Source organism: Ctenopharyngodon idella, chromosome 7 (assembly GCF_019924925.1).
Source record: "Ctenopharyngodon idella isolate HZGC_01 chromosome 7, HZGC01, whole genome shotgun sequence".
Classification (NCBI taxonomy): Eukaryota; Metazoa; Chordata; class Actinopteri; order Cypriniformes; family Xenocyprididae; genus Ctenopharyngodon; species Ctenopharyngodon idella.
The window spans coordinates 49,281,857-49,295,467 of NC_067226.1; the positions used below are offsets into that span (position 1 = coordinate 49,281,857).

Below are 13,611 nucleotides of genomic sequence, written 5' to 3' on the forward strand. Positions count from 1 at the left end.
TCTCAAGCCTTTCCAAGCTCTCCTCTTCTGTCTTCCCGAAAACTAATAAATCATCTAAATAACAAAGAAGGCTCGAGAAGTTCTGGTCACCAAACATAGTCAGCATCATTCTCATAAATGTTGCTGGGTTGTTGCACAGTCCCTGGGGTAAACAACTATATTAATGGAGCCCCATTGGTGAACAGAACGCCGTGAACTTCTTGTCATCTTCTTGCAACGGGATGTTATAGTACCCGGATGTAAGATTCTAAGAACATTCTGTGCCTGTTTTTGTCTTTCTCTGTATCTCTGTCTAGGCATTGCGTCATGCTTAGAGAACATGTTGCTTTTCTTAGAGTATAGTACAATCCCTACTTATTGTATTAACGCTGAGTAGTCATTTTCACTTCCTATATTTTCAATATATATTGATCCTCTGGCCGAATAAACTTTGTATCTTGGTTGAACTACACTTTCTGTGTCTGAGTCTTCCATTTGATACCCGGGTACCCGCTTTTCTGTGCTAGATCGCTCAACCTGAACAGATCTTCTTGAATTGTATTATTAAGTTGAATTATTAGATTCTAACAGTCAGATCCATAGTACTAAAGTACACATTCCCACCCAGCACTGCAAGAACATCTGCTTGGTGAGGAAGAGGATGAGCATCCTTAACCAGGCGTGCGTTCAACCATCAGAAATTAGTGCATTTCCTTAAGTCACCATTTTTCTTCCACACTAAGAACAATGGTGACGCATACTCACTGCTCGACTTCCTAATGATCTTCTTGTCCTCCATTTCATCTAAAGTCTCTTTCAACTTCAAGTAATGGGCAGGAGAAAGACGCTGGTATGGAAGACGAAAGGGCCTGTCATCTGTAACTCTGATACAATGACAAAAACCCTTCGCTTCGCCACAGTCCAAACTGTGCCTGGAAAACACACACTCATATTTTTCAACAAGATCTACCAACTTGTTCTTCCAAAAGGGAGACACTTCACAATCCCTGACATTCAGGTCGCTCAGCCCCAGGTCATCCAACCTGCTGTCACCTACCAAACTTTCTCCAGATGTAGAGCCACCCACTATAAGACTACCACATGACCTGTCAGAACGTACCGCACCTGCATTTTGACTAAACACTCTGTCGGTGGTTTGATCGAGGTCCTCCAAAGCGACGCATGGATACACATCAGCCACCTTTGCATTTTTCCTCAATGCAATTTCTGCGTTGGTTGGGTTGATCATCTTTACTGGCAGCCAGCGATCGCCCCACAAAGGTGAAACAACCCTTCCAATCAGCACATTCCGATTGCGCGCAATGTGAAGTAATCGGTTCGATGACTACTGTGCTCCCTACTGACAGTACTGACCCTGGAGGCAAACAACCCCAAACAAGATGTTCGCTCCTTGGCTGGAGTGTCAAAGCTGACCTCACTCTCAGAGTACCCACCTTGTCGGGAATCGAATCACCCCTCCATCTCTCTATACACGAAAGCATGCGTAAAAATTGGCCATTTTCAGATTGCACAGTCAAGTCAGGTCTCTTTACCACCTTCCAAAATTGGTCTGTATGCTTCATCTGACTTATTAGAGGTTTCAAGACATTTGTGCCAAGTATGATCGGGTCCTTTTGACCCCTCACAATCAGAACCAGGACTGTGAAACTGACCCCGTATACTTCAAGCTTCAGATTGCACATACCATCCGGAGTAGTTTGTTTGCCACCACAACCCACCAAGACAATATCTGAAGAGCTCAGGATATCCTGGTCCAGCACCCCAGCGTCTCCAAGTTGAGGAACTACTTCCGCACTCAGAGTGGTCGCCATGGAGCCACTGTCCAACATCCCCTGAAGCTCAACTTTGTCCTGTAGTAACACACTTGCATAAAATAAACTGTTACTTTCATCAACTTGCATGCTGTTCTGAAAAATGACTGTTTTAGTTTTGCCAATACTCTCACAGAAGAAGGAATAAACCGACTTCGATTCTCAGAGGAATTACTACACAGCCCCACCTCGTCCTCTGCCCGAAGGGAGCTGTCTAGTTTCACTGAAACGTGACTTTGTCATGCTGACCGGAGCCCACCCTGGACTTTATTTTATGACTGTCGCAGTTGTAGCTCACGTGTCCAGCTGCAAAACACTTGAAACAAATTATACATTTTACAATGAGCAGTCATGCTGTGCTCACTGCTTTGACACACTCTGCATTCTTGTATCTTATTGCCCATCCGTTTAGGCCAGGGGCCTCGCACAGGCTGAGTGCTGCACACTAACGCTTTTTCAAGCAAAGACAACACTTTGTCCAATGCGTTCTCGTCAGCTACGCCCACACCCTGTTCAGACTTAGAAGACGAGACAGACACATCAACGTCTGGCTCTGAGACAACCGTGGTGAATTGTTTGACAGCGTGATTTGTCAACTTCCGTTCTCTTAACTCGTCAAGCTGCTCTTGCACCTCAGATGCATTCCATGACTGTACATGTTTACTCTTGAAAACGAAAGCTAACTCTTTGTCAGGGCAGTTACGAATGAACATAACTGCTACCTCTTTGCTCCTGTTATCCAGAGATCTGCCTTCCCATCTTAAACTTTGCTCATCTACATCTGCTGCCTTGTTTAGTGTTATCCAAAAATCCCAAGCGCTCTCGCTGGGATATGGTCTCACAGAATAGAAGTCAGCCAATGGAATACCCGAACTGCTCTGGTCCCCAAAGTGCTGCTTCAAAACAGAAAATACAGAGTCAACAGTAGGAGTTGTTGAACCATTGCACAGCCATATTCTCATTACATCTCTGGCCTGCCCCATAACTCTGTTCATTATCTCATCAACCATTTCAGAATCCGTCACATCAAGTTTGTTCAAATATACCCTCATCATGTCTTCCCATTCCATGACTGAGTATTTGTCTGAACTATCTCCTCTAAAGTGTGGTGGTGCGGACACCTCAGCTTTCAGGATCAAGTTCATTTTTGACACATCAATGACAGTAGAATTTGATGGGTCAGTACCATGACCACTGACACCTTCTTGGAACTTCCTTGCGGATAGATAATATGAAAAATCAGGCCTCATCATACTTTCTCTAATTGATTGCCCAATCTCAATACCAATTTGTTTTACGAGGTTACTCATTTGACCAGACATTTCTGACTCCCGAGGAGCGAACTCATAGTTACTGGCTGCAGCGATTGGACTACCACACATTTCAATTCTCTCATCGGTGGAAACACTGACTGTCCTACCCCATCCTGTACTACAGTACTCAGGATCCTCAAACAGCCTTGTTTTGTCAGGCTTATTCAGAAGACTGCCCCCGCCCTCTACCAGCTGTAAATGTATTGTCCCACCCCAAATCGCTTCGTTTAGCAGCCATTCCCCTCAGACGTCAGAATACACTCTCAAAACACAAAAATATTAACAAACCAAATAAATCAATGGTAATAACCCGTTTTAACTCAGAAAAGTCAAAGAAAAAGAAAAAAAAAAAAAAAAGTTCTTAAACCTCATATAATACACAATTCACTTCTGTTTTATAGTCCTCCAATAAAAAAAAACAAAACAAAAAACAGTCAATTGATGATGCAAAGTACCTTCATTCACGCAGTTCAGTCAAAACAGGTTAGGTGGCAACACTCCGATGATCCAGCACGCTGCTCACTCGATCCAGCTTAGTCACAACTCACCAGTGCAACAGTCTGTACTTCACCCACTGTGTCTTTAGCATTGAATTCCCGCAACACAGTATGTCAGCAGTCTCCTCCTAGGCACAGCTCAATCCGTTAGACATCCGAACGCCACCAAAGAAACAGCAAGATGACAGAATCCCCGTCTCACCTCCAGCTCCCCTTATCGCCAGTCACACTCCACGTCAGCAATCCCGGGGGTCGACAACGATCAACCATTCAATGGGTCACGGCACCAGTTTTGTAGCGGTTGTTCCTCTGCATTGTGTTGATTTTTGATGGTAATAAAAAGGATTTTCCACACAAAGCTGGTTTTTACCAAAGGTGATTTAATTTCAGTGCCTGTGTGGTAAAACACACAAACAGACAGGCACTGTTAACTGCAGCTTTCTCTTAGTTGAGCCTCTCCTCTCTAGTGTCATTGCAGGAAAGAGCAACACACACACACACATATATATAATATATATATATATATATATATATATATATATATTATATATATATTATATATATATTATATATATATATATTATATATATATATATTATATATATATATATATATATATTATATATATATATATATATATATATATATATATAAATAATAGTAATAGTATGAGTAATACAAATATTAATAATTATAAAATTAATAATAATAATCAATTCACAACCTTCTCATTCTTATATACCAATAATTCACAACAGCATTACAGTGTTTCTTGGATACCAATTAACATACCTGTGTGGTAAAACACACAAACAGACAGGCACTGTTACCTGCAACTTTCTCTTAGTTGTGACTGTTAACCACAAAATACATGTTAAGTACATTAGGTAGTTAACCACAGAACACACAATGAATGCAATGTACAATATATATTATTAGGCTAGAATATATCTTTAGTATGCTTAGAAAATATACATAAATATATATACATATCTTTTTTATTTATACATATAAATCTATTATTTATCAATTTGTATTTATATATATATATATATATAAATATTACTTAAATGAGATGTTAGCTGCTTAGCCTCTCACACACGCGACACATACACTTCGCCGCCCTCTCACGTAATGCACTATTCACCCATTAACAGCACTCAAATAAACTACATTTACCAAGTTGATAACTCGAACTAATGGTCAAATATAACATCACATAGAATACTTTCTCACATTTGATCATATAAACATGATATGAATGCTTATAACACAATTTAACATTTGATTAACGGAGCTCATGAAATCGTACCTCTGGTCTCTAGTGTCTTTGCAGGAGAGAGGACGAACTTCCGATTGCGCTGCGATTTGAACCTCTCACCTACGTATGACGTCAGCCAACGTACATACTGATATTTAATAGTAGCACGCAAAGTTTTCAAAATAAAATGCCCCAAAACAAATAATGATAAAAACAAATAATACATATAAAATAACAAAAAAAAAAAAAAAAGATTTATAATCTGGTGTAACAACATATCCCTGCTACACAGGGAACACATTAGAGGGCTAAAAAGACAATTTATATTTATTAAGTATAACAAGGTTGGGTTCCTTAAACTGTCCATTATATTAAAAACGGCTAGGATATATAAGATAATTGGGAAAAAAAGAGTATTGTATTTCGCCATATTTTGTAGTGTAAACATATTTAAGCGCGAATGAGAACCGTTTCGCGAGGGGTATGCCAGATGTGCAAAAAAACAACAACAAACAAACAAACAAACAAACAAACAAAAAATCAAATACCAACCTACCAAACGAATATTCGAATATTCTGGTCCAGCCCTAGTGCAGTCCTACACAAAACTGCACTTATTGTTGCATAGACTGGGGGAAAACTGCATCACTGCAGTTAATTGTTGTAAAGGATCACTGGATTGACATGTGAGCAATGATAAGCTCTCACTGCTGGATTACAGCTCTTGACCTGGTGGGATAAAACTAGAGCCCCTGGTCTCTGAGGCCTGAGATAGCTGAGTTAAAGCATGAATGAATGTGCAGGTTTAGCCTAGAATGACCTGCCCAGTTTCATTGCACCACTTTAATTGCTTTGAGGCTCAGGGAAGGCAGGAGGGAGACCTACAGCATGTATAACTATGATATCTGGAGTCATTAATAAATAATACAACAAGATACCTTTTATCTCTCATGGGTCCGGAAAGGCAAGAGCAGGCAGAGTTCCACTCCTCCACTAACCCACGAGAGCAGACAAACTGATGTGTAGAAATGAGAAAGTAGTGAAAACTGTTGACGTTGAAGTGAGCCACAGCAATGTGTGTCAACTGTGCCACTTTTGAAACTGCAATGAGTAGTTAGAAAAAAGTGGCCTGTAATTGGCTGTTGAATTACTCGTTAGCATGTGTTATCAAGGTTTGGATATATGCCGTTTCTGTGTAAATAACTGACATTGTTCCGAGCTGTTCTGCGGTCGGGCTGGTGGAGCTACACGCCATTTCTGCAAAGCTTCCAGGAAAGCGGCCAAAAAAAACCTCTAGTTCTCATTAGCAACACTGAATTGTGCCATTGTCCTGCTGTCAACACCAGTTCCTCATTAGAATCAAACAAAACCTCATTTTGTCAAACAGCGACGCAAACAGCGCACCTGAACATCAGCCTGGTGCTGCAGTAGACATAGACAGTCAAGCCTTCAGTGTTTTTTTTGTGTCAGCTTATATAAAAACAGCTGTTATACAGAAGGAGTTATCAGTAAAGTTTAAATCTCACCTTCACCAACACTCAGCAAAAATCATGATGATAAAAAAAATCATTTAAAATTTGCACAAGTTCATAATCACAAACATAATACAGGCACGTTATTCCAAATTGCCTTTGTAAGAGAATATCAGCAGGCCGATTAGATTAGTTGGTTAGAGCGTGGTGCTAATAACGCCAAGGTCACGGGTTTGATCTGAGGTAGTCGTAGCTTAATGATTAGCCGAACCCCCAATCGCTCCCCGGGCGCCACAGCAAAAATTGCTGCCCACTGCTCCGGGAGTGTGTGTTCACTACTCACTATTCCTAATGCAAGTGCATTAACTGGACTAAATGCAGTTAACAAATGCAGAGGACAAATTCTGAGTATGGGTTACCATACTTGGCCTTCACATATCACTTTCACATGCTGTGATGTTATGCAGGGAAAAGCTGCACAGATTTGGTCAAACTCATTAGATCAGGTGGATTCAGTACAGCTCTGATTCTCTCTGACAAGCCTGTGTTTCTCTGTAATGTCTTACATTACCACTTCTTAACAGGGAGTCAGGTTAATGCTGCATTTTAAAAAGACAGACTGTGTTGTGGGAAAAACTCTTTTCTTCCATCCTTAGTAAAAGAGCAGGCTCATGAAGAGAGAGAGAGAGAGCATGTGTAAAGACCATGACAAGCTTTGACACTCTAAAAACACTGGGTTAAAAACAACCCTGTCTGGGTTGTTTTCAACCCAAGGGCTGGGTAAATATAGAGAAGTAAAAAATAAACATTTAGAAGTAATTCAAGTGTAATCAATCAGTCTCTGTTGTCCTGTTTCCACCGTAATGGCGCTGGATCTCGTGCCGGAGATGGCTCACGTTCGGCGGGAGAACTGCTAACTTCAGACCGCCGCCTGCATTTCACTTATAGCTGAAAAATGCTGTGACTGACTCCATAACCTGTCCATAAATAATCAGTGTACAATTCTGATAACATATTTTAACACCCTAAGTATTTATATTCTGTATCTTTTTGAATAAAATCATTAAATGTTATGCAAGACATCAGGCATTTCCATCACGCGGAAAGACAGACGCAACACTCGTTTAGGTGACTCACATCGTGTCCCTGTATGTTGCTTTGCATAAAATTAAACGATATACGGAACAATAATGAATTTTTAGATAAAATAAAATGTACACAAACCTGGATTTTACCAAAGACATGCACCAATTTGCTCTGCTCTCTCCTAAAGAGGGCGCAAAAAGCCTGCGATAAATAACTCAATCCCTGGGTTACGTCTGACCCAGGATCTGGGTAACACAAAAACTACCCAAATACTGGGTTGTTACATCTGACCCAGGAGCTGGGTAACACAAAAACTACCCAAACACTGGGTTGTTATGTCTGACCCAGGATCTGTGTAACACAAAAACTACCCAAACGCTGGGTTGTTACGTCTGACCCTGCATCTGAGTAACACAAAAACTACCCAAACCTTGGGTTGTTACATCTGACCCAGGAGCTGGGTAACACAAAATCTACCCAAACACTGGAAAAATAACCCAAAAAATGACCCAAAAGGCTCAACCCAGGACTTTTTTAGAGTGAAGAAACAGCTGAAGACACACAAGCACTTCACTCAAACTATAAACACAAATAGGCTTGCTATAAAAAAGAGAAGAAAATAAATATTAGTAGGCCTGTCGGATTTAACTTAACCTAACCCTAACCTCAATCAGGAACCAGTTCATAGGTATACAGCTGTAACACTACAATACTAATTTTTATGTCTTGATTTCTTTATTTTCAAATATTAAACCGTAAAGCATTTATTTTGGTATTGCTCCAAGACACTGAAAAAACTGTTAACATAAGATGCACATGTAAGTGATACAGTGTATGTACAATGTAAATGTATAATGATAAATGTATTTGATTGAATCGCAATTTGATCCCCCTATTGTGATTTTGATTTTATTTATTTTAATCTTTTAGCCCTACACATACACACACTGAATTCACACAAAGAACATGAAGTAAATAAAAACAAAATAAAAATAAGACAGAATTAACACACAGACACACAGTAAGTTCTGGATGAAAAACATTCACACGTTCACCTTCGTCACATTCTCGTTATGAGGCTGACATGTGAAATGCAGAAAAATCCCAGTAAAATCAATGCATCACTGTTTGCATTTATATGGGTTTCTCAGCACAGACATGCTCATCAGATGAACAGCCGCTGATAGAGGAAGAACGAATGTAGGACGATGTCAAACACATCAGTAGATTAGCAGAGGCTGAGACTCGAGCTGTCATTGACTTCTTTATAAGAGCTAATGAGACTGTATGTGCTGTCCGTGTTTGGGTCGGTTCAACAACGATGTGTTCTGAGAACTTCATTATGTGCAGAGCGAGATGATTGTGACCAAATCGGTTAGATTTGAATGACTGAGGTGGAAAGATGCATATGGGGCACGACGAGGTTCGTACTGCGGTGGACTTCATATAATTCAATAGAATATGATTTTGAGTGCAACAAATGTTTATTTACACCCTTTGGTTGCTTTTAGTGAATTGAGGAGAAAGAGATCATTACAGATGACAGACAGACTGTTAGACCCTGTACCGACTAATTCATCATTGTCACTAGGATACGTACCAAAAACTTTTAAGCTGGCTATAATTAAACCTCTTATTAAAAAAACGCAATTTGATCCTAGAGAAATGATCAATTACAGGCTGTTCTCGAATCTACATTTTCTGTCAAAAATACTAGAAAAAGCAGTATCCTCACAACTATGTTCCTTCTTAGAAAGAAACGGTATTTGTGAGGATTTCCAGTCAGTATTTATCATCAGATCAGGGTTGTATCTCTCTATTAGTGTTACTGGATCTCAGTGCTGCTTTTGACACTATCGACCACAACCTTCTTTTGAATAGACTCGAAAATTTTGTTGCCATTAGTGGAACTGCATTGGCATGATTTAAATCATACTTATCTGACCGTTATCAGTTTGTAGTAGTAAATGAAGAGATGTCATATCGATCACAAGTTCAATATGGAGTACCGCAAGGCTCAGTACTAGGACCGTTGCTATTCACTCTGTACATGCTACCCTTGGGAGATATCATTAGGAAGCATGGCATTAGTTTTCACTGTTACGCTGATGATACTCAGCTCTATATTTCTTTGCGCCCTGACGAAACTTACCAATTCACAAAATTAACGGAATGCATAGCTGATATAAAAAACTGGATGACCAGTAATTTCCTACTACTAAATTCAGAAAAAAAACAGAGATTCTAATTATTGGACCAAAAACTTCTTCACGTAATAACCTAGAATACTATCTAACACTTGATGGCTGCTCTGTTATGTCTTCGTCATCAGTTAGGAACCTGGGTGTGCTCTTTGATACCAATCTTTCATTTGAAGGCCATGTTTCTAGCATCTGTAAAACCGCATTCTTCCATCTTATAAATATATCTAAACTACGACATATGCTCTCAATGACAAATGCAGAACAGTTAGTTCATGCGTTCATGACCTTAAGACTAGATTACTGTAACGCTCTACTGGGTGGTTGTTCTGATCGCTTGATAAATAAACTACAGCTGGTCCAAAACGCAGCAGCTAGAGTTCTTACTAGAACCAGGAAGTATGACCATATTAGCCCAGTTCTGTCAACACTGCATTGGCTTCCTGTTAAACATCGTATAGATTTTAAAATCTTGCTAATTACTTACAAGGCACTTAATGGTTTAGCTCTCCAGTACTTGAGCGAGCTCTTAACACATTATAGTCTTTCACGTCTATTGCGATCTCAAAATTCTGGCCAGTTAATAATACCTAGGATATCAAAATCAACTGCAGACGAGAGATCCTTTTCCTTTTTAGCACCTAAAATCTGGAACTTTAAATCTAGAATAAAAACACATCTCTTTAACCTGACATACACATAACACATTATCTATTTCTACACATCACAGACAGACAGACAGATAGACAGATTGATAATCCGCTGCTAATCTTCCTGATTCTGGCCATTATTCCCTTAAACCCAGAGCTTTCATTTGAATCCTTTTAATGGCTGCTGGGATGAAGTGCTTCTCCACTCCTCACAAATGAGAGATACGCATTTCTCCTGTGTCTGCTTGTTTGTTGTGCTTTCTAATGAACACCGTCCTTACAAATTAATAAGTGACATTGTCTACTCTCAGCTTCTATGCACCAAATTACACCAGGAAGGATTAACATTTCGTTTCTAATGCAAATCTGTTGTGTGAATATATTTGCATGCGAAATGTGAGTGAGTCTGTTTAATAATGTCAGAGTCTGTTTGGGCATTTAGAGCCAAATAAATGGCAGCATGACAGACCAGTATTAGACTCTAAAGATACTGAATAATGGCAAATAAAACTAAAATGATGGTGGCAGAGAACACAACAGAAAGAGATAAAGAGCTTATTTTTTAATTAAGAAGCTATTATTTAATCAATTAACAATTGTTAATTGCTGACTGTTTCATGACAAATATATGAAAATTAAAAGTCATAAAACATTTTATAATGATCACACACTTGAATTTCTAAGTTGTTTCTTTTCAGATTCTTATATGTGCCTTCCTGCAGTACTACAGCGCAAAAAAACAAAAAAAACAAAGGACAGATCTCTGCCATTAGGCTCCTTTTTAACTTTGTTTTTTAATAGAGCGTGAAGCCCTTCAAGACAGTGTCCTTAGAGAAACAGAAGGACAGATAGTAAGAGATGAGCAACAATTACAGGGCAGAATGTAGCGTGATGTGTATCTACACACTGCGTGTTTGAGTCAGCCAGCGTTTGTGTGGCCTTAAAGGTCATCTCAAGGCTCAGTGCTTAGACCCACAGGCTGTTATTTTGCTTTTATTTGCGTCTCTCCTCTCAGCCTGTTTGACATGCAGAAGAGCAAAAGAAGTAAATAACACTGAGAAGTGGAGTCCTTCTCCCTATCCTTTCTTTCACTCTATATGCCAAACCCAATCTGATCACCTTCCTCCTGCTTCTCTCTCTCTCTCTCTCTGATACAGCCTGAAGCTCAACTAATTAAATGCTTGTAAGTGATTCTCCTCTGTTGTGTGTGTTGGACAATTGCAGAGGTCTGATGATTAACACATACACACCTTTCTAAAGTTAAAATGTGGCAGATAGTTAATTATGAGTTTACAGGCCAGTTCTAGTTAAAGGGCAAATCATTGGCTAGAGCAGGGCTATTCAACATGTGTTTATTTTGTGGCCCATGTCATGCTAATTTGAGCCCAAAAGTAGCACGAATATTAGTCAGTGTGATTTTAATTTTGCGTCATTTAAATGCGTTTGTCACTCCTGACTTTGCAGTGTGTAAGTGGTTGATGTTCCTCTTAGCAGCATGAAAAACTAAACTTTAATTCTAAATGCGAATGGATTCCACACAGAAAGTGAGCAAAGAGTGCTCCCTTTATAATGACTGCAGCTGTCTGTCACTTCAGTGAGTTTCTGCACTCACTGCACAATCAATCTCTTATTTACACCATGTTTACACTTTGTTGGTTAGAATTAGAGGGTATGTGAGCGTGCAGAACTCGCCGAACAAAAACTCAGTTTTGAGTGGGTTCTGCCATTGCGCTCATGAGCTCAACAAACATCTCTACACTCTACTACTAAAATGCTGGGTTAAAAACAACCCAATTTGGGTTGAAAATGGACAAACCCACCGGGTCCTTGTATCATCTGATCATTTCATTTCCTATTTGAAATGAAATAACCAGAAAGAGAAAACGGCACCCCCTTCTGCCGATTGGTCAAGCAAATATGGTCATGTGATGTCATCAGCCATTGTTCAGGTCTGTTCAACAAAATAATAGTCCTCTGGCTCTGCTGCTATAGCAGTACTGCTTCTTAAACTGTACAGGTCATGTTCTAGATTGGGCTTTCTTCTTAACGCATTTCACAGAAATATTTATATCAGAAATATTAAATATCAGTCTGTACCCAGCCTGTTTTATTTAGCTGTGCGCAGTTAAATCTGTGTGGTGAAGCTGCGCTAGACAGTGCTGAGCGGGTAAACGCAGCAATCATAACTTTTCTTATAGACAGTATACGCTCAGTTTTTGGGTGGTCACTGCAAATACTGTAATGCCATTCGGCTGAGGGTGGGTACCACTGATGGTGAAATTAAATTTTATTGAAAATGTAATCATAGCCGCGATAATGAGACAGATGATTGACAGGACGATAAGATAACTTTTGTTAACAAAAAAAAAATTATTATATATATATATATAGTTTAATATAAGTGAATTTGTCTTTGTTTTATTGTTTTTTGTTGTTTTCAATCAAATAATAGTGAACCATAATAGTGAGCCTTCGTTTTAAAGGGTTATTTCCAAATATCTTTTATTTATTTGTTATAATGCGTTTATTTTATGTCATCCGTATTAGTTTGGTAATACGCAAGTTGTTTTTTTTATTATTTATTGTACTATTTTATTGTTGTTGTGTTTTTATTAAAAATAATAATGAACCAAAAACTAAGCATTCGCTTGAATGTAATTAAGGTGAAAATCCATAGTCTAGGTCTTTCATTTATTGTGTTACAACGCGGGTAGCCTATAGGCTATCATGTCATCCATCTTGTTCGTTTTATTAATAACGATGTTGTCAAACATTAAAGATCAAAATCGACAGAAGATATTAACAAATAACACTGGTGTTGTCATAAGTTAATTAATCAGTGGGAAAATTTCCTCATCGGCACATATTCTTAATGTTGGCTACATATTACAGATTTACTGTTGAGCAGTGATGAAAATAACGGCGTTATAAATAAACAGCGTTACTTTTTTCAGTAACTAGTAGGCTAATCAAACGAATTACTGTTTCCCCCATTACAACGCGTTACCGTTACTGACAATAAAATGCGGCATTACTATAATCCGCGTAGGTAAATTTTCGTCCGAATAGGCTCTCTCTCAGCCATAGGACCTGCAAAGTTTTTCTCTGGTGTGTGTTGGGGTTAGTCATACACAAATATAATTTTAAACTGATAATAATGTACGATGATGCTCTGTTTGTGTATCTGTGTCTGAGCATGCGAGCAGAGCACGAGCTCAAACCAGAATACCTTTTGTGACATGCTGGATTGAAAATATGTGAAAAGTTTTTTCTAGTCGACTAGTAGTTGTTCATTTAAGCCATTAGTTGACTAATCACAT

At 38.9% G+C, this 13,611-nt stretch overlaps 1 protein-coding gene across 1 annotated transcript; it reads right to left on the minus strand.

Moving 5' to 3' along the window:
• Positions 1-851: 851 nt before the first annotated feature.
• Positions 852-5,380, minus strand: LOC127515671 (uncharacterized). Its single transcript, XM_051899556.1, has 5 exons — positions 4,934-5,380; positions 3,824-4,014; positions 2,189-3,749; positions 1,653-1,850; positions 852-911 (listed from the first exon to the last, which is right to left on the minus strand). The coding sequence occupies exons 3-5, from the start codon at positions 3,191-3,193 to the stop codon at positions 852-854; spliced, it is 1,263 nt and encodes a 420-aa protein (XP_051755516.1). The 5' UTR covers positions 3,194-3,749; positions 3,824-4,014; positions 4,934-5,380.
• Between the last annotated feature and the right edge of the window lie 8,231 nt (positions 5,381-13,611).

What these genes read in the sequence shown, in the direction of transcription:
- LOC127515671 (XM_051899556.1), bottom strand. Translation starts at nt 3,193, where the DNA reads ATGTGTGGTAGTCCAATCGCTGCAGCCAGTAACTATGAGTTCGCTCCT. An exon ending in ATAAGATACAAGAATGCAGA is followed by an intron (nt 1,851 to 2,188) that starts GTGTGTCAAAGC and finishes GTGTTACTACAG; the next exon opens with GACAAAGTTGAGCTTCAGGG. An exon ending in TGAAGCTTGAAGTATACGGG is followed by an intron (nt 912 to 1,652) that starts GTCAGTTTCACA and finishes TGTGTTTTCCAG; the next exon opens with GCACAGTTTGGACTGTGGCG.